This window comes from Lipophrys pholis, assembly GCF_963383615.2.
Source record: "Lipophrys pholis genome assembly, chromosome: 19".
NCBI classification, from domain to species: Eukaryota; Metazoa; Chordata; class Actinopteri; order Blenniiformes; family Blenniidae; genus Lipophrys; species Lipophrys pholis.
In genome coordinates this window covers 9350376-9374592 of record NC_137647.1, presented here as the reverse complement: position 1 = coordinate 9374592, position 24217 = coordinate 9350376, and the positions used below count along the sequence as shown (strand labels likewise).

The 24217-nt window shown below is 41.4% G+C and overlaps 1 protein-coding gene across 1 annotated transcript in view; it reads right to left on the bottom strand.

The window, feature by feature from the left end:
• Positions 1-24217, bottom strand: part of LOC308124546 (voltage-dependent T-type calcium channel subunit alpha-1I-like) — a gene marked incomplete at its 5' end in the record, with an annotated part of 119919 nt that overhangs the window by 79306 nt on the left and 16396 nt on the right. Inside the window, one exon of the mRNA XM_080487607.1 lies at positions 2432-2555. Coding sequence (XP_080343733.1) covers positions 2432-2555 — 124 coding nt within the window. The remainder of the gene's footprint in view (positions 1-2431; positions 2556-24217) is intronic.

The window sequence follows — 24217 nt, the reverse complement described above, 5'->3', positions numbered from 1 at the left end:
GTCAGCTGATCCGCTGCTCTTCAGGCGCCGAGGGACTTTTCTGCTGCTTCTCCTCAGTTATGAAACAACTTAATGTGGCACATTAGAGAGTGGATAGTAAAATTTATTCTCAAAATTGGTCTTAAAAACCATTGTTACAGTTTGGCTTCAGTCCCAGCACGAGACTGTATCATCTTTTTATTGTTTTATAGTTTTAATTGTCTTTTATTGTGTTTTGTTTAATGATCATTATTGTACAACACATTGTTCCAGCTGTGGTTGTTTTTAAGTTCTAAGGATATAAAGTTGAGCTGAGAGTTGACTTGCGGTGGGTCCGCTAAGGATAAATGTTTTTTGTCTATTGGTGGCTGTGATGTAGAATATTTGTGCTTCTAAGTTAATAAAGGAAGAGGTTTTTTTTATCAACAATTTCTTTTCATCGTTCGCTTCCAAGCAGATTTCCATCTTTCGTCAAGGTGATTGTCTGATTGATTCTGGCTGTGAATAGATGTTTGTAGCGGCCGAATGTCTTTTGTAAAGGTCATACACTCGCTGATTGTTCCAGATTCTGATCTGTCCCATCCGTCATGACATCCACCCGATTTTGGATTGGGGCTGTCAGCTTTGGATGGAGCAACTCAGACATTTTGTAACCTAAGATTTCAAAAAGTGCCATATGAATAAATCATTAATAATAATATTAAATGAAGGAGGGGTAAGCCACGTATTTTAAAGTGAAAACTGTTGATGTGGATTTAGTCCTGCATGTTGTCGGGGGACTGTCAGCATTGACCAAGCGCCCCTTTCACTAAGGGCTTGTAAAAGCTGCGGTTCAAGGCTATACCTTGATACATATCACAATTTAACCTCTGAAAAAGGCACCTGAACTGGATCCTGTACTGTATACATTGTTGGTGGCTGTTACTTGCCTCCAGGAAGGAAGCGGTATTTGGATGCTATATTTCAAGCAGGGCCAGAGAACCATGTGAGGGCCACTCTAACTATCCAAGCCCTGTCAGCAAAATCCCTCCTGTTACCATTAGCAACCACGAGAACAGGACCCCTCACACTACCTGGGGAGACAATATGCTTGTTAGAGAGACAGAGGATGGAGTGAGTGTGTAGGATGGAGGAATGGGAACACAGGGAGGAGTAAAGATGGCATTTGGGTGTTTGGGAGATGCAAACAGGAAGAGCAATAACAAAGCAGAAAGAGGTGATGTTTTAAAAGTGTGGTAAACACCGATTCTAAATCTCTCCACCAAAAAAAAAAAAAAGAAAAAAAAAAAAGAGAAAATCCGACAAGATGAATAAACCTATTATAGTTCAGCTTGGAGGGCTTCATTTGATTTTATAATCCACCTTAATGTGCTGTAGGCAACTGAGATATGGCAGCACAATCAGTCAACGGAACAGCGAGCGTACGAGACAAACTCGCAGCACGAAGCGCGGAGTGCACGCCGCCGCAGTGCACAAGGATTTTCAGTGCCAATGGACGTCAGAAATCGGCAACCAAAAAGCATGTGAGGCAGAATTAGGTCGTCCCTGTCGCACCTGAAATCGAGCCTGCCAAATTTACTTCAATAAAAAGCAATTACAACCCCAGAGGTACACACGGGATCCACAGCCAACTGGCAAATCACCCACTCAGAAACACACTGCTCACATCAGCCAAGCTCAGAGAAACAATGGCAAAATATTAGCTCTTTAAAAAAAAAAAAATTGAAAACAATGTTAAATCTGTGTGTTAACATGAGTGCACACAATATAGGATGAGTTATATTAGTTATCCTTTGTTCACGATCTGTTAAAGGATCAGTTAAGCAAGTAAAGCACAAAAAACTAAAAAGCAACTGATGCAACGAGAAAAAAGATTTAATATAGCAAGTTGACATATACAGAATGTGCACTATATACACGGATAATGAAGACAATAACATTAGCTGGCAGGAGATAGTTGTATATAAATAATACAAAGAAAAGCTTCCATTAAATATTTATCTGGGAGTTAAGCAATAAATTGCAGTGAAAGTACAATTAAAGCCTGCGGGCAAAGCTTTGTCACCTATAGCCTGTGTGCAGCAACTCCCAAGCCCATTTCAAACTGCTGCTACTTTTTCTTCATAAATTGTTTTCTCATCACAAAGTGAAAAAAAAAGAAAAAGAGAAAGAAGAAGTTACACATGGCTCCAGAAGTCTGTATAAGAACAAATGAACTCCCAATCCCCCGGTTCGGAGCACGGGAGGAAATATAAACATTCCCGGAGGGGAAAACACTGAAAGTGGGAGAGTGTATCTGCGTCACAGTTTGAGAAAGTGTGACGGTGTAGAGTTTATTTCAAATAATTGATCGTTCTGTTCTCCGTTTTCCTCGGTGTGCTGACATGTTGTTTTGGTACACACACACACACACACACACACACACAAAAAAACACACACAAATCTGCCTTACCTGGAGTATTTGGCAGCGGTCCGAGGTGCAGTCGATGTTCTCACAGGGCTGGTACATGCCCAGAGTCACACAGTTGAGCAGGATCACCATGATGCTAATCCTCTCGAACCACGTATTAACAGGCCTGGGGTTAAGGAGCATTGCAGCTGGGGAGAGACACATTACTGAACGCATACGTCTGAAGATGGAATATAGTGGTCAAATGAAGGATGTACAGTAGTTAAAATTCCAAAAACATATGTCCAGAGCAAAGTGAGTTTAATGTTAAAGTAAATAAACGTACAGATGTATAAACAAAACTTTGTCTCTGCACCGTGGTCGTATAAGAAAACAGTTCAGTCAATACTGCACTAAGCTTCACCCCCAATCAACAGATCCTCACATACTGTAGTTATTCTTCAGCCGAGCAAAACTTTTCCACGTTAAAACAAGAACACTCGAGAATGAATCACATCTGTTGGGTTTCACTCCTGCAGCCCACAATCGCACAAAAAAAGAAATGAGTCTGTTTATTTTGTAATACTTATTATATTGTTATAATTGCGTGCTGATGAGTAGCCTCTTGTCATATTCATGGTGGGAAAAGATGAGCAATTTTTTATTCAAAATGTCTTGCTAATGTAACAATTTAGTGAATCTTTGCTGAGCTCGACCCATAAAACTGACGAAAAATGCAAACTCATGTCTGAGCAATGGTTTTATAGTCTCTTGTTTGACACGCTAATTGAATGCAGCCCATTTTGGCGGACCGGTTTGTATCCCCAGAGGTTCATTTTTCCCATAGATGCAGATCCAGTCAATGTGTGAGGGGAGGGCGTGTTTGTTTTAAATGCCTGGATAGCACGAGTGGGCGGTGGGTTGTAGTTTGACACCACAGGATACGATGACGGCAACATCAAGAAGATCCAAAACACCTCTTATTAGACATGCAAGTACAAATGATGTCTATGTGCTGTCCACTGCTCTCATCAGTAAGAAATACTGCAACTTTTAGATTAAAAATTATTGCTGTGACATCATTTTAACAGTATAGAAGCTTTATAAGGGCGTTTCATTTTTCACGCACGTCACACATCTGACTACAATATATACATGCCAAACTGAGACGTTCGCGGCGCACAACATATACGGGCTGAGCGATCACCCAGCTGCCACTCTAAAACGGAGCAATTCATTATCGACAACGAAGATGAGATGAAGCCTTTCAGCCAGCTTATTTTTTTTCCAGCTCGATCACAGGTGTCACGTAATCAAACCCATGTCACAGTAAATGTCTATTATTTCCCAAGTTTGCCAAAGTGCACTCGCCTTTTTCTGTTCTCACTCTCTTTTAATCAAAATGATCAATCATACAGTCCCACTGACGAAAGAAAACAACCTGAAAACATGTAGTTTGATGTACAGCTTGGTACCGACCTTCCATCTGCCTCTTTTCTCAACCCCTAAATCCTGCTTGTTACGCCTCGGGGTGCTTCACCACCCATCTTTACACCTGCACAAGCCTCCGGATCCACCAGCAAGGGCTTTCTTTAGGTGTTAATACAAGATAATTGCATCAATTTGAAGCAAGCATGAAGAAAACTGGATAAGGCTGCACGCCATGCATAATATGCATACGACAGTGGGCTTTGTGCCCGTCATAATCACTGTAATGCAGTTAAAACTCTTTCACAGCTTTTCACTCCTTTAATATCTTAAGCTGTCAGCTTATGTTCCTTCAGTTTCAGAGGGCCTGTTCTATCCTCTTAGGTTTTGTCTTACCTTTTTTTTTTTTTTATTTGTTCTCCTTACAGACTGAGCTTAAAGTCGTCTTTTGTTCTTACGGATGGCTCACTGAAGGACCTTCCGCTCTCTGCTTGAAGGTGTGTGTTCACATGGGGCGCTCAACACGTGCTTATCAGCAGCAATTTTTCACAGGGATAGACTGACACAAATATTTATGAATTCAGCCAAGGACAGACTCCGCAGTGCCCAAAGTTGTCTGCATTAAAGATTGATACCAAAGTTTGAATTGCAGGACAAGCTTCTTTTTTTTTTTTTTATTATTATTATTTGTGTGTTTTGAATGATCAACACAGGAAAAGAGAGTTAATCAATCAATCGTCTTACTTCAGCAGACGACCTCTCAATGAACTCCCCTTGCATAGACACACCTAATTTCTAATTGGACTACATAAAGGACAAAATAAAAGCTGAAAATGCCTCATAAAGTCACATAAAAGGATTATGTGCGGCTTGAGGAGATTCAAAAGGAATCTGTAACGTACTTTAAATACAATCTTCAATGCATACACACACACTGCATATTCTACTTCTTTTTTATCTTGGGATTATATGGTTGAAAACATCTTTGTTGCTCTTTTTGTCTTTATTCTGCAAGAAAATACATTCAGACACACGCGTAAATGCCACCCTATCCATTAATCTTTATGTCTCTCCATACTGCGCGTTCCTCTCCGCCGTCTCGGGTATCGCTCCCGGAAGAAATGATATGAGAGTAATGCTGTCAAAGAAATGTTTTTATGAAGTCTGTCTTTCTTTTCCTAGTTTCCTCATCTCACCACCAATTCCTCCTTTGAAATAAGGACCTAATCCCCTTTGGGTGACAGTGTTTTTTCTCTGCTCCCTGTACCAATTCTTTTCTCAATATCATTTCAATTTTCCCTGCTGTTGCATCTCCCTCCTTCCTTCCTTTTTCTTTCCCCTCTCAGCTTCTTCTTTTTTTTTTTTCCCCCACTCCAAACAAACAACGGACAATTTTGCTCTCCATGCAAAAACAAACACTTTGGGACATATTATACCTCTACTGGCAATGAAAAATCAATCAGGCCTCCTCGAGTATACAGTAGTGTATGTGCGTGTGTGTGCGTGTGTGTGTGTGTGTGTGTGTGTGTGTGTGTGTGTGTGTGTGTGTGTGTGTGTGTGTGTGTGTGTGTGTGTGTGTGTGTGTGTGTGTGTGTGTGTGTGTGTGTGAGTGTGTGTGTGTGTGTAGCTAAAGAACCTGCCTGAGGTCGTGTGTTAGCAAAGTGAGAGCTGAATAAAAAAACTGGTGGGTACTTGCAGGGAGGACAAAAAAAAAACGTGAACACGATAGTCAGAAGGAATAAAGGTATTCAAAAAGCTTAGAAAACTTGTTTGGGACTTTGCCGTAAACAAACACAAGACAGTGGGACAAAGGACGGAAGCTACAGCAAGGCGCCGGGGCCTGTTTTGAACCGACCCCCCCCCCCCCCAAAAAAAATCCCGTCTCAGCTTAAAGTCAACAATAAAAGTCTTTGGAGAGCAGCTCGGGAGAAACAACTTGCTGCATCACATGCAAAACAGCGGCGCTTACGCTCCTGCAGACGCCTCACCTTCAACCCGTCACAGCAAACTGTATCAGCGGCATCGGCAGTGACATGTGAAGATGTGACTCAGCGCCGGCTTGGGTTGAGTTCCTCCGTCATACTGACCCCGTACCTTCGCCTCCCCGGGCGGAGCGAAGCAGCAGGCGGCTGACTCATGCCCAGCTGATTCCAGGGTGTGAGCTGATGCACGCTCGCCTCGACTCCTTAATCACGTTGGGCGGGGGCTAAATGGGGTCTGACATCCAGGGATGCTTTGAGCAGAAAGGAATGGAGGAATGTTGTTATTGAGCTTCAACATTTAATTTGATTGTTCTTTTAGAAGCCAACCAAATGTTATCCACCCGGCGAGCGACGACGTGTGACTTGGGGGGGGGTGTTGTCCCTCTGTCCTTTTCTCCGTTTTGCCTCGCAACTTCTTTTCACTCGCTCCTCTCGCTTTACGTCTCATCTTCTTAGGATGCAAACCGGGTCCCCCCTCTGTCTTTATTCCCTTCTCATCTTTTCTATCCTCTTCTTCTCCACGTCTCGGCTTATTTCTATGCCTGTCCCTCTGCGTCAAGGCACATTTCGTCAGACACTTGGCCTCCTCCTTTATCCCATTTTTTTTTTTCTTCTTCTATTTGGGACTTTCTGACTTTTTGACAAAAAACATTTCTTTACTTGGTGTTTCTGATTTTCTCTCCATCTCACCCTCAGATGCACTAAAATAACAAACAAAGGTAGCTTGACCTTATTCGCCAAACCGGTTAGGATGCGGCAAGACGTTTAAAAGAAAATAAAAAGTATCATTCTAAATCATGAAAATGTGAAAATGATGAGCTCTGGTGCGAAAAACTATTTATTACCTGAGTGAATTTTCTTATTTATTTTGCGCCAATGAAAACTCTATTTCCCTACTGAATGCCATTTCCAAACATGAAACACCAGCAGTCCTAAAGCTCAGATTAATTACAGCACGAATATTACTAAACCCCTGCAAAAAACTACTGTTTAATCCTTAAAAAATTTAAAGTTATACTAATGTGACAAAATGATGGCATAAATTCCTGTGTTAATCATATTGGATATTTAAATAAATAACGTTTATTATTTTGTTAAAAAATAAATTATTTTAATACCCGATAAAGGAAGGCTTGAACGTTTAATCAACATGAATCCAGACAGAAAAGTCCCTTCACAGATTCAAAAGACTGAAACATTCCACTTCCTGCTTTATGGCAACGATGCTCGGAGGGTGGAAAGTTTCTTTCTTGTTTTTTTTTGGGCGTGTTTAACAAAATGTTTGGGAATTAAAAGTAAAGAAGCAATTTTATAATGCAACAGCACAACAGATGAAACAGACGTGTCGTTTGAAGAAACTTACTGGAGCGCTCACAAAGTAAAAACTCTATATCGAAACACCATATGAGGCGAGCATGTCATATGCAATAATCCTGTCGAGTATTGTGATAAATACAAGGCAACACGAGCTTCCAGACTGGTTCCGCCCAATAAAAGTGGTCTTTGTCTTGCCCATAATTTACATCAGGTATGACTGGGCCATATTTTTTATTTTTTTTTCCTTTTTCTACACGTATGGTCACTTGGTGGGTGGGCATCTTGAGCAGTATGTCTCTATACAATGGGCCATATTTGCTGACCAGCAGAGCATGAATGCGCAGTGCTTTAAATATAATTCTGAGATTAATATAATTCATTACAATTTCTTCTTTTATAATATAAAATATAACATTTTCAATATATTGTACAGCTGCACCAATAAACAAATTCCATTTGTTGCCAATGGAAAAGCAATATATTTTATTTGGAAATCCAGACTATAGCCACAATTCAGAAATTGCACATCAAACTGCATTCTGATCTCTGGTGAAGTAACTTTATTCACTTTAGCCTCCATTCATCCAGAGACGCCGGAGCCAATCCCAGCTAACTATGGGCAGGATACACCTGGACAGGCCATTTACTACTCAAAATGTCAAGCAGGGCTTTGCGGCACAAATATTAGATGAGCATACACAGAAAGTTACTGGATCGTTCTCAAAAAGGATGAGTCACAATTTTTCATATGTAAAGTGAGGTCTGCTAGTTGCACAGAAAACAAAGATATTTCTCTTGTCCTTTTAGAGTCACCTTCGATTTGTTTTGTTTTTCTGTCCAGCGTGACGACCGATGCTCGGTTTGCACCGAGCAAGGACAAAAGTCTGTCACAACTTGGCTGCTTGACAATAATTTGGCTTGCTTTATGTGTAAATAATTTAGGAACCAAATGCTATTTCTGTAGGACTCTTTTTCTTTAATCCTATAAAATAGTAAACGTTGCGTGCCCCTCTTATTTTCTCACCCTTCCTGCGTGTTGCTGCCTAAGTGGAAGTGTATTTGTTATTGTTGTGGGGGCCTCAATCTATTTTTACAGCTGAGTTGAAAGTGAGAGTTCATTAAATGATATAAGCATGTCTCCATGACCTGGAATAACCCAATCAGCAGCTTCATATGTGTTTATACTTTGAAGAGCAGCATAACAAATGGCCGAATGAGTTCTGTAATTTGTTATTTACAGTAAGGATTTTTGATTAGGCCCGAGGCTTTCACCCATGCACAGCCATGCACGTGTACGTGTGTGTGTGTGTGTGTGTGTGTGTGTGTGTGTGTGTACTCCTGTGAGCACCCTCAGGATCACTCTTATTCAAAGTGAATCAAAATGACATGCTGCTCCTCACTGTGGCACTGATCCCTGTCCTTGTCTCTTCTCCCACATGAGAACACAGCATGATAGGTCACACACTGTTTCTCTCTCTCTCTCTCTCCACACACACACACACACACACACACACACACACACACACACACACACACACACACACACACACACACACACACACACACACACACACACACACACACACACACACACACACACACACACACACACACACACACACACACACACACACACACACACACACACACACACACACACACACACACACACACACACACACACACACGACTTGCAGGATTCCTCAAAACATACACACAAACAGACAGGCAGTCATACACACTCTACCTCCTCCTAACATTTTTGTGACAACCAGTGTCTCATCTCATTTGCTGCATTCTCAGATTGTTTGTCTTAAAAAAACTAAACAAAACAAAAAAAAAAAAGCCAGAGTTTAGGAGAGTGTCACAACTTTGAAGTGTATGCCACACGGTGAAGAGGGTCACTGCTGCAGTAAGAGGAATCTTTCACCATCTCTGAGAGACGCCTTGTTCAGCAACATCTAATACAGAGTATCTGCCCACTGTCCTTGGAATCAGACGGTCACTTTTGTTTTAACTTTATAAATGCTTGTGTTCTGTCCTTGCATCACTACCTACGTCTGTACTCGTCCCCCAAAATGTGAGCGTATGCGGCAAACTGCCAGGGACCTTCTCACCTAACTCATTCGGCTCTCATTCCTCTCTTTATCCCACTTAATTGCATAGTACCTTGTGGGAAAATTGATCAATGAGCCCATCTACTGTCGCACGCAGGATTTCTCCGTCGAGCCCTCTGGCTGATTGACCTAATTTCTATACCTCTTGGCTGCCTGGCTCATCCTTCCTACTGTCTGCCAAATCTCATTTCCTTCTTAAACTTCTTGCAGAGGCTTTGCTTTGTCTCAGTTCAACTTTGCAATCGCAGGAAGACCCCTTTTCATCGTGAGTAGCCATTTGCCAAAATACAACAGAGGGGAAACGACACTTTGCGGCGTTCTCATTGAAGCTCTAAATAAAAAGCTCCACGTAACAGGAGGCTCAGTGCTCTGGATCCAAAAGGGGCACACAAAGCGAGGCGCACCTTGAATAACAAGTAAATCACCATCTTAAAAGCCTCCAGCAAACTGCAGCACATGTTTTGTAAGTGCCGCTGTGCTTGTCTCAGCAAATGCATCCCTCTCACTCCGAGCCCTCAACAAAAAAGTTTGGTTGTGAGTAAACGCTCATTGCCCCGCGTACACTTCAGAGCCCCTCCCATTCAAAACATCATTTGAAATTTCAGGGATTATTTTTGCATATTCCACCCGCACCGAAATCCGTCTTTCCTCGGTAACAACACTGGCAGTCTTGGAGATAAGAAGAGGCTGTTGAAAAAGTAGAAAAATAGTCTTGTGTCGTGCAACAAGCAAAAGTCCAAGAAATATGCCCATTTCGTCAAATATGACCGGTCAATGAACAATTTGATGAATTCGTATGAATTAAAATGGAAAAAAACCTAAAAACCTTGTTTCTCTCCCGTAGCAAACAAAATAAATGAGTGCCCAACCAAAGCAGTTGGTCTCCATTTTCAGTTTTTAGCTCTAAAGACAAAAAGCAGCCATGTGCAAACATAAATCAGAAATAATACGAATGAATGACTAACATTGGTGTCGTGATGAATCATAAAACCAAATCAAGACCATCTTTATTAAGTTCTCCCTTTATCAGATCAAGTTTGCTCCTTATTGAATTAACTTGTTTTGAAACAAGATAAGAATAAATAAATGTAATGGATTCAATTTGCTGTCATTTTTTCTAATTAATTTGATTCCCTGAGTTTCACCTCTCTTACAAGGACACAGTTTTGTGTCCTCTGCATGCACAAGAGATTGATGGATGCAATATCGGCTGCTCATTAGGTTCAAAGAAGATTAGCACATAATGCCATTTCAGCATGTGGTTAGGAATTTGGGGAGATTGCAGTTTTGGTCAATTTAGCTATACGATTAGAATATACAGCCAATTGTAGTGTAAGCACAATCGCTTTGTGGTCCCCTTGAAATCAGCGAAGGCTTGCTCCACTGCTCTGTCTCACTGTGAAGTGGAAACAGCTGACGATGCCGGATGAGGTAAATGGTATCGAGTGCAATTTAAAGAACACCAACATTTAAATCTTGGATTCTTACACAAATGGGACATTTTAGGGTGTAAGACAACGTCAGCAACCTCTTGAAAGTTGTTTCTTCTCCCATGAAAGAAAAAAAAGTAATTATGAAACACCAACATAAAGGAGTGGACAGAAGCTGCTCTCCAACTTGATAATTGCACTCACGATTTGTTCATCACTGGCGAAAATAAATGCCACACAATGTGTGGCACTCTATCCAGACCTGCCAAAATCCACACGTACATCATATGCAGGCACACAAAGCCCATATAGACGCACACGCACACACGGTGGAGAGCAAAAGACGAAACAGACTCCAAGAGTCGACAGCACAGGCTGACATGGCAGACAGAGACCCCGAGCACCTCTCAAAACAAGCCTATGGCGTGTAACCACGGCAACCAGTGCAGCAGGGTTGCCGTCAGCCACACAGACAACACAAACTGTACGTATCAATATTTGTGTGCGTTTGTGCATTTGTGTGAGTGTCTGAGTGTGTTAAACGCGTTCAGTTTCCAGCATTAATTGGTTATAATATGGGATTTTCCGATTTGATCTCTGCCTTGAGTATAGACAAGCACAATGCACTAATTACAAACAATTAAAATCTTTCACGTCTTTATTAAACTCACCCGCTAGGCATTCATAGTACTGGAGGAAAAGGAAAATGAACCCCTGGACGTAATAACTTTCAAACTTCCAACCTTATGAGTGTTTGCAGCAGTTCTGGTACAAGCAGGAATTTCATGTATTGAGTGTTTTTATTTTTTTCTTCTTCTTCCGCAGACCTGCTCGCGCCGTATTCTTCGGATGTGAACAGCTCTCTCGAGGGCTGTCAACACTCTCTCTACTGGGTTACGGCATGAGCGCGAGCTGTGCCTCCTATAAAAACTGCAGTGGTTTCTTCAATGCCTCGTCTGCTGAGGTTTCTTCACCCCAGTGAGCAGTGTGACAGTGCTATTTACAGACGCTCTATATAATTGTGGACTGATCAATATACTAGTTCTGAGATGACTTTGTATTCCTTCTCAGCTTCATAGAGAACAGATTTTCTTGATCACAAAGTCATGATGGGACTTTTTTCACATTATTTAAGATTTATATCATATTTATATCCAACTATTTATATTCTCTTGGTAAAGTTAAAATGTGTTTTAAATGCTCGCAATTTCAACATACACACATTACACATTACTTTATCTGCTATTCTGTTTTGTGACAACATTTGTATTACATCTCAACATATATAACATCATTTTATTTGAATTTCAAGATTATATCACTGGATTCTGGAGCAATCATTGTCTCTACTAGAATAGTTTCTGAGGTAAAGCATGTAGTTGTCCAAATCCCATGACTGGGACCTTCATCAGTCCTTTGGTATGACAACGAACCCCAAGTAACTCCCATTGATGGGCCAGCACCTTCACTGGCAGCCATTATTGTTTGTGTGAGTGTGTGTGTGTGATTAGGTGTGTTAATGGCAGTACGTGACAAACGGTGTGAAGTGCTTCGAGACAGTTGAAAGCAGCAAGACATCTAAGTGAAGTCAATTCACCGTTGAAAATCGGCAAAGGCAAAAAATATTTAACAAAATCACCAGTGCAAGACTAAAGGCTCATTCATGCTCTACTTATGCAACAAAGAAAACAGATATGCACACTTAAAATGGTGCAAATGTCACTCCCTTTATCCTTCTATACATCTGGTGTATTGACATTCCATCCACTAGAGGTCACCACTCAACATCTACGCACAATAAAGAAGAAACAAGTTAACGATTACTAAAATTAAGGGAAGGTAGCACGAATGTTGATATTGAGAAGGAGGCACAGTTAGAGGTTGTCTGTGAAGCTGTTAAACTCCTCGAGTATTCTCATGAAATTTTGCATTTTGTCATCTACTTTAAATCTCAACACTGTCCCCATGGTTACCGGTGGTACTGCTCCATTGGTCCATATCTGTAAGCTTCCAGGAGATGGACAGAAATACACATGAAATGAATGCGGAGCCTTGACAAGAGGCTCTGTGAGAATCTGCATCTAACGTCAGGCGTAAAAGAGCCTTTAGTGAAAACCTAGCATATGCTAAGAGAAATCATGAATATGGATTTTTTTTTGTGTGTGTGAATAAACAAGAGCTTTTAATTCATTACTGACAAATGAGATTGCAGTATTTACCAGAAGTGTTGACTATTTTGCAACAGTCTACTTTTAGTAGACAGGCAACAATCGTCACTCGAGCACCTCCCAGCCGTACCTGGAAAACTTTGCAAAACTGTGACCACTCCTACATACCAAAAGCAACTAATTCCAAAGAGTAGCCTTACTTTTTTTCTTTCTTTTTTTTGCTATTGTGAGTCTGTGTACAAGTTTGTATTTATGTGCTGCATCTGCATTTACGGGCAGAAGACGATTAAACTTTTCAGCCCCATTTCGGCATCTGAAGGCTCGTGGTTTATACTTTTGCAAGTGTGTGACTGCGTGTCTGTCTTTTTCCTCATGTCAGCTCGGCACAGCAGGGGCCTTGCTCCAGTACATGGCTGCCGCCAGTGGAGCTGAATGTATTGCAGACACCAATGGGAAATTTGAGCCAGGTCTTTCTGTGCTTGCGTATGTGTGCGAGAGGGGAGAGAAAAAGCCAGAGAGACAGAGATGTAGAAAGAGCGACATGACTCAGTGAGATGGAGAGGTGCAAAGTAAAAGACAGACCGAGGGAGACCAATATAAACCGAAAGTATAGAGGCGTGTCAAGGGTGAAAACGGATGCTCGTGAAGAAAGTGAGCAGAGAAATTTGAAAAAAGGCATGCGCAGGGAAAAAGGGAAACTGGGAAATAGATAAAGACTGAGAGTTTGGGAGGTCAGTGGATAGCGCTGCGTGCAGTGTACTCGCAAGCCATTAGTTTGGATTCGACACAGGGTCAGAGTACTGAAGACAAGAGGAAGTAGAGAATAAAAAGTGTTGTGATGACAGAACTATGTTGCTGACATCCACAGGGACGAGTCAGACTCTGATGTGACAAGTGACCATCCCCACCAGCCCTCAACCTCCCTCCAGCCATCTGTCTTCCTTTCTATCGCCCATGACAGGCAAACGCCTCACCTTACGAAAATAAAAGTACATTTTGTCATCCATGACGCTTTCAGCGAGACACATGTTTGGCAATCACGTGCGTTCACCATTCACATGGGAGAGCTTCTCGAACTCCTCAAGTCTTCCAAAGCAAATGGACAAGTCACATGTGGTGATGCCATCTGTTCTGTGATCCTCCACCATCATCCCACTGCCTTACAGCTGCTGTGACAGAAAATTCATGTCAGCACTGGACACCGTCTGCTCATTGTTACTTCCCACAAATCACACGCGTCCAACCACCATGAGCAGACGACAACCGGCAGGAACAGCACCATATATTATTGGCCTAATTTAAGCATGTCCAAACTTTCTAAGTCATCAATGGTAGGGCAACCAATGTGAAAATACTGTAAATACTTTATAGAGGATGCAAAAAGTTGTTTTTTTTTGCCAATTTCTTTTGAAGCAGTTAATTAAATTCTCATCCATTCTCTGTCTCCAGTTACATTGCAATTATGAGGCCATATCTCCCAAAATGAAAGAAGCAAATAGCTTTCCTACAGATGGAGTTCACTTCTACATGAAAAGGAAGTGAATGCTGTGGTGGAGGTCAGGACCGGAGGCATCTGATCAAGCTTTTTGAAAACTCACCAGTTTGACATGAAGAAAAGGTTTAAACGTGGCTAGAAAGGTTTGGCAAACCATTAAGTTTTAAGCAGGCGTATAATGGTTTTGAGTAATGGCACAGGTATAATGTGAAAAAGAAAAACTTAAGACCTGGTTTTGGACAGACAGTCAGTGAGTCTCTCTCTCTCTCTCTCTCTCTCTCTCTCTCTCTCTCTCTCTCTCTCTCTCTCTCTCTCTCTCTCTCTCTCTCTCTCTCTCTCTCTCTCTCTCTCTCTCTCTCTCTCTCTCTCTCTCTCTCTCTCTCTCTCTCTCTCTCTCTCTCTCTCTCTCTCTCTCTCTCTCTCTCTCTCTCTCTCTCTCTCTCTCTCTCTCTCTCTCTCTCTCTCTCTCTCTCTCTCTCTCTCTCTCTCTCTCTCTCTCTCTCTCTCTCTCTGCGAAATCCCGTCTTTGCACTTTATGCTCATGAATGCACAAATCAAAATGGAAGTGATGTAAACAGCTTCCGCTCTGCGAAAATGACAAATGTGAAAAGTCATTTTAGTCAGTGAATTACAGACATCTTCATCTGTTACTGATCCATGCCGATGAGTCTGTTGCGATGATCTTGATCACTTTGTGTAGGAAAAGATCTGCAACTCAGAGTTAACAAATCAGCTGGAAGCCCGTGTCTCTCCTCAGGGATGAATCTACCTCATTCCACACAGCTGGAGTAACCTTTACTGATCTCCGTATCGTGCATGTCCGAAAACTGTCTATTTACCTAATATGTCTCTGTGAAATACACCGATGAAAAACATGGTGCACAATAACCGCAGCTTCAGGCAGTTCTGACACAAAGTTCTTTGGAAAACGGAAACATCTTTCATTGTTTCCCATTCACTGATTTAAACACTACAGCTCGTGTCAACTGGCAATACTGAAATACGTACAATGTCACAGTTTGGTATTTTGGTAACAGTTGGGAGTATTCCTCAAGCTAAAATTACATGTTTAACTTGAGCGTTGAAAAACAGAGCTCGTGGGGAATAAAGGACGCTAACCCTGTTCAAACCTGCAATTACTCATACTGTACAGGTGGGCTCTGTGTAAAGAAATGAAAGACAACACTAGTTTTTTTGAACCGATACAGAGAGAAATGGCCTGTAGCCATTCAGTGAGTAGTGACATGAATGATTACAAAAGGCGAGCATTAATCACACCTTTTATAGTGACAAATATGCCAGTTGGGAAAAGACAAATTTGCCATCTGTGCAAAATTTATTTATTTTTTTTCTCTGAACCTGAATTTTGGCTGAAATCCTTAACAGTTCAAATATTTATCCCTTTGAATGAAACACTGAAAACAGCAGCATCATTTTGATAATAACTCTTAGGGAGTCTAATGTACGAAGTCTGTGTGAGAAGCATTTAAAGCAGGGAGACCTCCTCGGGTAGCTATATAATGTGAGACTAGTCACAATTTTCCATATGGTCTAATAATCTGGAGTTGCAGATTTTCAAATTACAATTATATTATAAGTCAGATACCTCAGAAGTAGTTCAAAATCACACTAACAAGGACAGAAGATCTCGTATAAGCCGAACTACAATAAACAATGCCAGCAGGTAGAGTCTTTTAAAATAAAAAAATAAAAAATTCAGGTTGTCTTCACAACAGTATACAAACAACACAATCATAACTCTGAACCGACCGAGGGGATTGAGGATAACAGAGATCAGAGGGAGAAGATGGAGATGAAGAGGATCTGCTTAAGAAGGGAACTGTTCGGCTTCGTCTCTCTCATCTCTTCATCCATATTTCAACAGAGGTCTAATGGACTGACATGATCCCGTGTTTCAGACGGGGTGGGCGAAGGGCTGAAGCCACACTGAGCTGTGACAGTTATTACGGGACAATTCGAAAGTCATTGAGTTTACTTTGCAACCATGGCAACCATGATATTTACAGACGCAACCAAATACATTAAAAGCAGTTTTGTTTTGCCAATTTCAAAAGAAACCAAATTTCTACCCTGGAAAGACGGAAACAGTGGCAGTGAACAAAAACCTAAACTGCCCTCCTCTCCAAATCACCTGGGTTCGAATTTTTAGATTTTCCTGTTCTTTTCAGTCGTTCCACCCCGCCAATCGATTTCCATGTGATTGGTTCAGCTCCCTGAATATGTGCTCCTAATTGTGCGCAGGGTCTGAGCATCACAGGTGTTTCATGAAAGGAGAACAAACAAGCTGAGAGTAGCACGGTGGATGAATGAGGCGACACGGAGTGGGAGTGAGTGAGAGCGACACAGAGCGAGACAGACACCAAGAACAAAAAGAATTATTAATTTTGTGATCCTGCTTTTTTTTGTGATGCTCATTTTCATCTGAAATGTGTATTCCTCTCGGTCTGGTTTTTTTTTTTTTTACTGTTTGGCTTCTTTAGATTTTCAGGAGAGTTTTGACCTTCAGCCAAGTTATGTCTAATTTAAAGAAATAAACATTGCAAAATACAGACCTTTCTAAAATAACTTGTACCCTACTTTTGTTGATGGTAGTAAATGGCAATGGGCCTGGACTCATAGTACTGCTTTTTTTTTTTGCTTTTTTTACCTTAGAGGTCTCAAAGCACTTACCTATTTCAGTCACATTCACCCATTCACACACAAATGCTGACAAAGCTGCCATGCAAGGTGCTGGCCTGCCGTTGGGAGCAACGTGAGGTTTATTGCTTTGCCCCGGGTCCCAGGCACACAAGAACACGCATAAGTGGGGATCAAACCCACTGACCCATGAATCAAAGAGTGACCACATGATTAAGTGCTTCTCAAGAGATTATCCAGTTATTGCTGTCAAGTGAAGACACTGAATTGAGATATCCCCAGATCCTTATTGCTGACACAGCAAAATCAGACATAAACCTAAAGGTTTTCTTTTTCTTTTTTTCCCTCCATCATAAGATTGAATAACGCAAACAAATAGGAATCCACAGCCCTCTGACTTTGTCATAGTGCATTTGAGCTTCAATGTTCAAACATGTAAACGTTCCAAAATGCAGTTTTAACAGCAGGCGTGTTCTCTTCAAGAGATTTCACAACAAAATGATAATGTTTTGCATGGAAAGCACTAAAATCTTATATTCATGTTTCCTCAAGGCTAAGACAACACTTGTGAATTCTGCACTTTGCTGCAGAGCCTCACACAGAAACGCTGTGTGGATTTTACTGTAGGCAATACCACGAATGCTTCAGAGTAAACCAACAGAAGCGACTGCGAACCAGGACCACTGCCAAGGTAAAGAAGTGCCACTGTTGCTGAAATTTCCGCCACTGGCTGAGTAAAGCTGCTCTGGCAGCTCAAATCCGGCTATGTATAGTCCCTCTAGCAACATTGAAATTAGTGACTTCCACCTCCCTGTGTATAACCCGCGAGGCATTCTGCCTCAGAAATGCAGAGTGACTGACAGCTGACGCGACTGACGGATTAAGCCTCAGTGCACATGGTCTCAAACTACAAAATGGAGTATACATCAATCCATTTTCTCTCTCAGTGTGGTATGGAGTAGCAGTATGGAAAGCAAATAAGCCTAGACATCCCTTTCCCCACAGCTTTACCGAGCTCTTCTAGGTTAACCCCCAAGAACAAACAGGAGATATAATCTTTTCAGCAGATCCTGCAGCAACCCAAGGGCCTTCTCCTAGTGGGACATGCCTGGTGGTCCTCCGTTGGGAGGCAATCAGGGGGGATCCTCATCAGATGTGGTGAAAAAAAAATCCTAATTTTAACTGCTTGTACAGGAAATATTAATGTGGTCGTGCTCCAAAGGAATATAGAATATATCATAACTTTCAGTGTAAGAATAAGCCAAGGATGGGAGTTGTCATTGTTTGTAACCAACCTTACACCCATTCATACACTTTATTTAACTTTTTAATATGTTCTTGTCCTTGTTTTTTATTGTTGTTTTTTTCGCCTTTGCATTTCTGCATGCCGTCCTACCTTTTTCTTGTGACCCTGGTTTCTGTGTGCTGGAGTTTCCGTCGGCTCAACGAGAAAACTGAGTCAGGAAGGATTTCTGTTTTGATTTCTGATTGCACTGATTTGAAGGAAAGTGAAAAAGTTTGTGAAAGTAAACAAATTGAAGGTGAAACATATAAACACATTGTAGGTGCAGTATATTGTTCTGCACTGGGCTTGACTACAATATAACTGAATAAAAATACAAATGTATTGCTACTTGAAACTTTCTTGAAAAAGTCCTTATCACCTGTGTTACTGTAAACCAGAATATCCATTGTATACTGTATTGCTCTTACTTGGTTTACTTCTGATTGCTTCTGTTGCAGTGTGCAGGTCCAGCAGTAATTTGTAAGGCACCTCTAAACCTCTAAAACTTTGTGTCCCACCAAGTGCATTTGCTCTGAGTTGCAGTTGGTATTTATTTGCGAGTTAACTTTGTTGAGGGGCTTTATTTATTTATCGATTTTTCAGCAAATGCCTCAAAGGAGGAACAAACTACGTCACAAAACCTCTATGTCTACACAGCTTATTCTGCTACTCGGCCCGCTTTACCCTTCTTTTTTTTTTTTTTTTTTTGTCCTTATCAGACTGATACAATATTAATCCACGTGTGCTTCACGACTGAAATGAAGTAGAGGAGGACACTTAATAATGCATAGCAGTCGCTTCTGTATCGCACCCTTCAGGTGAAGCTCGTAAAATTACAAAGACTAAAATTAAGAGCAAACTCGATTGGCTAAATAAAGTTTGAAGTTTACTTTTTAACTGGCTTGACAGAGTTTTAGGTGCACTGCAGTTTGGCTAAAATAAGTGTGTCTTTATATCTAATGTGTGTGACTGTTTGGACTGGTGGCAGGGCCCTTGTAGGCATGTCAGCACAGCGTGAGAGCCAATGTTCCTGTCTTTATTAATTACTACCTGACACACACACATACAAGCACACACACACACATTCTCAGACGTTCATTAGGTAACTCCACAAAACACATGCAATTAAGCTTTAATTCAAACACACACACACACACACACACACACACACACACACACACACACACACACACACACACACACACACACACACACACACACACACACACACACACACACACACACACACACACACACACACACACACACACACACACACACACACACACACACACACACACACACACACGTCTGCAATGGAATCTTTTACTTTTGCAGTAATGCACATTGCCCGACTTCGAGACGAACGCACATCCATTGCAGCAACAGACAGGAAGCAAGTAATTTGTCCTCATATCCCCTCTGCACTACTACTTACTCATGCTTGGTTAGGGACAGAAAGGGCATTGAAGAAACAGATGAAGCAGAATGAAGAGATGAGCTGCCAGCCACAACTACAAGATGTATGGCGCGGCCGACACAAACATGCTGCACAATGTACATTGCATTAGGATAAAGAAAATCGTCTTTATTTCTTGGTAAAAAAAATAAATAAAACACAAAATAAAACACCGCAAAAAATACAGCAGATTATTTTGTAGCCCTGCATTATTCATTGGCATAGTTCAGCTGACTGGAAGTTGCATCCAGCTCTCATAACTCTCATCTGTTATACTTCCAAGCGTCTCCACAGCACCGACCCTTATTCCCATTTTTTATCACCATCATAATAAGAGTCAAACGGCCATTCCCTCAAATGGGCCTGATAATCAGCGTTCTTGTGAAGGGCACAATGTGAGCACAGCTGCCAAGTCTCCCCGCCAGAATGCTAAAACAAAATGATAAAATACGGCGCAGGACACTCACTATTGGGTGACTGAACATCACCCAACAAGACAAAAATGGTGCATTCATTTTTTATTTTCACTCACAATTTGGGAGCAAGTTTTTTTTTTGTTTTTTTTTAAAGCAGGGAGAGAACTCTGCCGTCTCTCAGATATCAAGGTGCCCTTGTAAAAGCCATGTAACGCTCAACAGCTGTGGTGGTGCTGTTCAGCAGTTATCAGTACAAGAGTGTCCCTGCACAGGGCAGCTCTCCTATGCAGACTATGCAGCTGTCAAACTCTAAGCATGATAAAGCAAGGCGTTGCAGATCGCAGTGGAAATTATTGAACATTAACGGGGAACCGGAGGGGTGTTGAAGTGCTACAACGCTCGGAACCAATCAAAAAACAATGGTCCTGTACAGATAACACCAGTGTAGCAATCTGAATAATCCAAAAACTTTGAGATAAGCTCAAAATGTCAGTGAAATATGGGTTGAAAGCCATTTTATTTGTACTGAATTGTACAACATAAGAGAAAACAAACACAAATAGTTTTCCCACAAAAATAAAGGTGAAGCAACGCAAGAAGATTCTCTATTGCTCTCATCATTCCATCCGTTTGATTGAACCATTTTCAATCAGAGTATTGAGTTATCCATGTTTCTCTTTTCCTCCCTTGGGCAGTTTAAACATTCTGCGGCCACTCTGATGCTCAATCCTCCCTGGAGGCAATGTCAGAGATTGTAAAAGGACAGCAGAGCCATGGGATGTGTCTCGATCATGGTTTGAAAAGCAGTCAGGCGTGACCATTAGTTTTCAGGGCTTGTTTAGTAATTGAGTTGCTGCAGGGGCAATACCAATGTTCACGTCCACAGGTCTGTCTAGGTCTGCATTGGTTATTGTACGAGAAGATTCCTGGATGTCTGCAGATAGGCAAATGCCTTAGCAGTCAGCTTAGTTGGGAAAGAGGTTTGGGGTTCAATCCCCGAAATTCACCTGTCCACAGGTGGAAGTGTCAATGCGCTAAGCTAATTTGTCCCCAAAGAATATCGGACACTTGGCATGACATCGATGCCGTTTTTTTATAGGCGACGTCAATTCTTACAAAAGAACTATTCACAACTCATTTCAGTGGTAGTTTGCAAATGGTTCACATTCCCTTTTTAGTCATCCAACTGAATGAGAAGAGCAAGTGACAATTGCAAAATAATATAATTCACCACATAATTCCAGCCACATCGGCTTACTGTTTAGTTAAAACATAACCAAGGTCAGTCTTTGCAGCTCAACTGGTTCCATTGATATTAATAGGCACTGGCAGTGACTGCGCCCTGTGGGATTGCATCTCTGCAGGTTGGCAAGCTCAGGTAGGGGCAAGCACAATATGCGTGAGCAAACCCACACACACACGCGCGCACACACACACAAACAGAAGAGCAGATATGCACAGACTTGAAGGCATAAAAACACACCTGCTACATGCTTTGAACTCACAAACACAAAAGGAGGAGAGAGAAGGGAGAGCACTGTTGTTAAGAAACATTTTTTTTAGCTCTAGGTTAATGCAAAAAAAAAAGTTAATGGTCTTTTTTTTCCTCTGTATTGGGAATAAATTTAAAAAAATATATAATATAAGATTAATTAAATGCCTATGTACAAAGAGAAATAGTCATTTCTTCCATAACAATCCCTGTATTTGTTTTAAATTGCAGAACTTCTTCTCTCAACCAGGTGACCATATCCAATGTTTGCTCATTTGGGCAGCAAAACTACAAACTGGCTAAAAATAGTAATAAGTAAGAACTTCCAACCTGGTCATCTGTGATCCATTATCCAATTATGCTTCCAAATTATGAACAAAGCAAAAATTATGTTTGTCAGGTATCTGGGTCTTCAATTTATAGAGACCAACTGGATCGAGTAGACACAGACATCCACTGGACATTACTCATTGCCTGACATTTTGAAATATCCAACTAAAACCAGCAGCTTCATAATATATTCCCCATTTTAGATATCAGAGTCTGTAGGAACAGCCATTGTTGTGTAAACCATCTAAAACCAACAACCAACAACTCCAAAGTTCTGCCTTTAAACGTTATTATGCTCTCATTTTACTTGTACGACTCCACTGAGATCAAATTGGATTGTTCATGGCCCCTGGGCGAAGAAGATTTCTTTCTTTTATAGCTTCACATACACACCACATGCTGCCAGTCATCTAAACATCGAACACACATATCTTGTGGAAAAAAAGCTTAATCAAGACATCCATGTTGTTGTGATAAAATGTAGCATACTCATTGATCACATGCATTACACTCCAGTATCGAAGGGTTTTTGATTGTTTGTTAATGTGTTTGCTGAATGTGTAACCCAGCCCTCAGACAGCAGAGTGTGACATGAGTTTGCAAAGTAAACTATGTGATAACATTCATTTCACAGTCTCGATTTACCCGGAGATCTGCTCACTGACTTCCTGACAGCTCCCTGAGTGATCTCTGCCATGCTGACACTTCCACTTTGTGTCTTTTCCCTCTTCTTCCATCTAACTGACTTTGCCTTGGCAAGAGATACTCTAACTCAAACAAACAGAAGAAGAGAGGATGGAGGGGAGGAGTGACAAACCCAGACAAGTGATGTGGAGTGAGAGCGAACAGGAGAGAAGGGGTCCCGATAAATAGCTTTTACTCACATATCAGCAGCTGTCTGGTCTCCCTGTCCAACTAAAGGCCTCCCCATCTGCTGAATACATTGAATTTAACGCTTATGCATTATGTGCTTTACTTTATTACTGACTTGGATTGCACTCAGGTACAAAAAAACTGACCCGGCGTTCCGAAAAGGTTATCCAACTACCCTTTGACTCTTTTACAAGGAGCTTAGGAAAGTAAAGACACCGAGCAACTTTCTTGACCTTTGTCGTGCTATTTTTGTGGAGATGTTGCGTGGATCGGCAAGTGTTTAATGAGATCACTTTGTAGACAAAATAAAGATATCGAGAACACTGATTTAAGTGCATGGGCATTTATCCAGACAAAGGAAGCCAAGTACAAAGCCCAAGATCACACCGGTGTTTCTATGAGGTTATTGAAGAATTGCATCAATCAAAGAAGACAAAAGGAAGAGACAATAGTTTAAAGGAAATAATTACATCAAAATCCGATACTAGCACACAAAAAGGCACATGCATTCGTCCTCGTCATTGGCGTTATCCAGCTTCGAGTGGAAGGTCTTGAGCAGGCTGCCAGCCCCTCACAGGGCAAACTCAGTCAGTGATCACAGTCACCAACTAAAATCAGTTGTATGATTTTAGACTATGGGAGGAAACCAAAAGAGTACCAAAAGAAAGCCTATAAACAAACAAGGGAAACATAGCAAACTCAAATTAGAAATGGTCTGTGGCCTGGACGTGATATTTTTGCAGTTGGGTGAAAGGGCGAACCACAATGCCGCCACGCAGTGTCGCCCCCCCATGAGACAAATGAGACAATTATACAAGAACAAAGGGAGAACATGACGCAGGTATTAAAAATTAAAGCGACACAAGATTCGCAGAAACCAACAGAATCCAAGAGAGTGGTCATTTAACCAATAGTGCAAGCTTTGCAAAGTGATACACAGGGATGTGTGGGCTCCTGGAGCACCGTAGGTATTTTCTGATCAATAACTTACTGAAGCACAAAATGGCTGGGGAACGTGGCCCGTAGGGGTGTCGGGGTGAGAATGAAGTGCGCTGGTGATGGGTGTGGTAATCAGACGAAGGGTCACGGCCTCCTCCGCGATACAGTCACAACTGCAGCGACGGCACACGCATATGGTCATTATCTGAATAAACGTTTCGTGTTAATTGCGCCATACAGGGGAGGAAAAAAAAAAAAGAAGAAAAAAGAAAATAATGAACGAGGGTGAGAGATGAGGGGCATGAGTGAACGGATGTGTAAGTGAAACGGATGGAGTGGAAAACAAATGTATTGTGATAACATCATTTAAACAGTGCTTGGCTCTCTGAGGGCTCTGGCTGCCTTTACACTCTCTCTCACACACACACGTTTGACTGGGAAAACGGCCAAAAGGATGGGC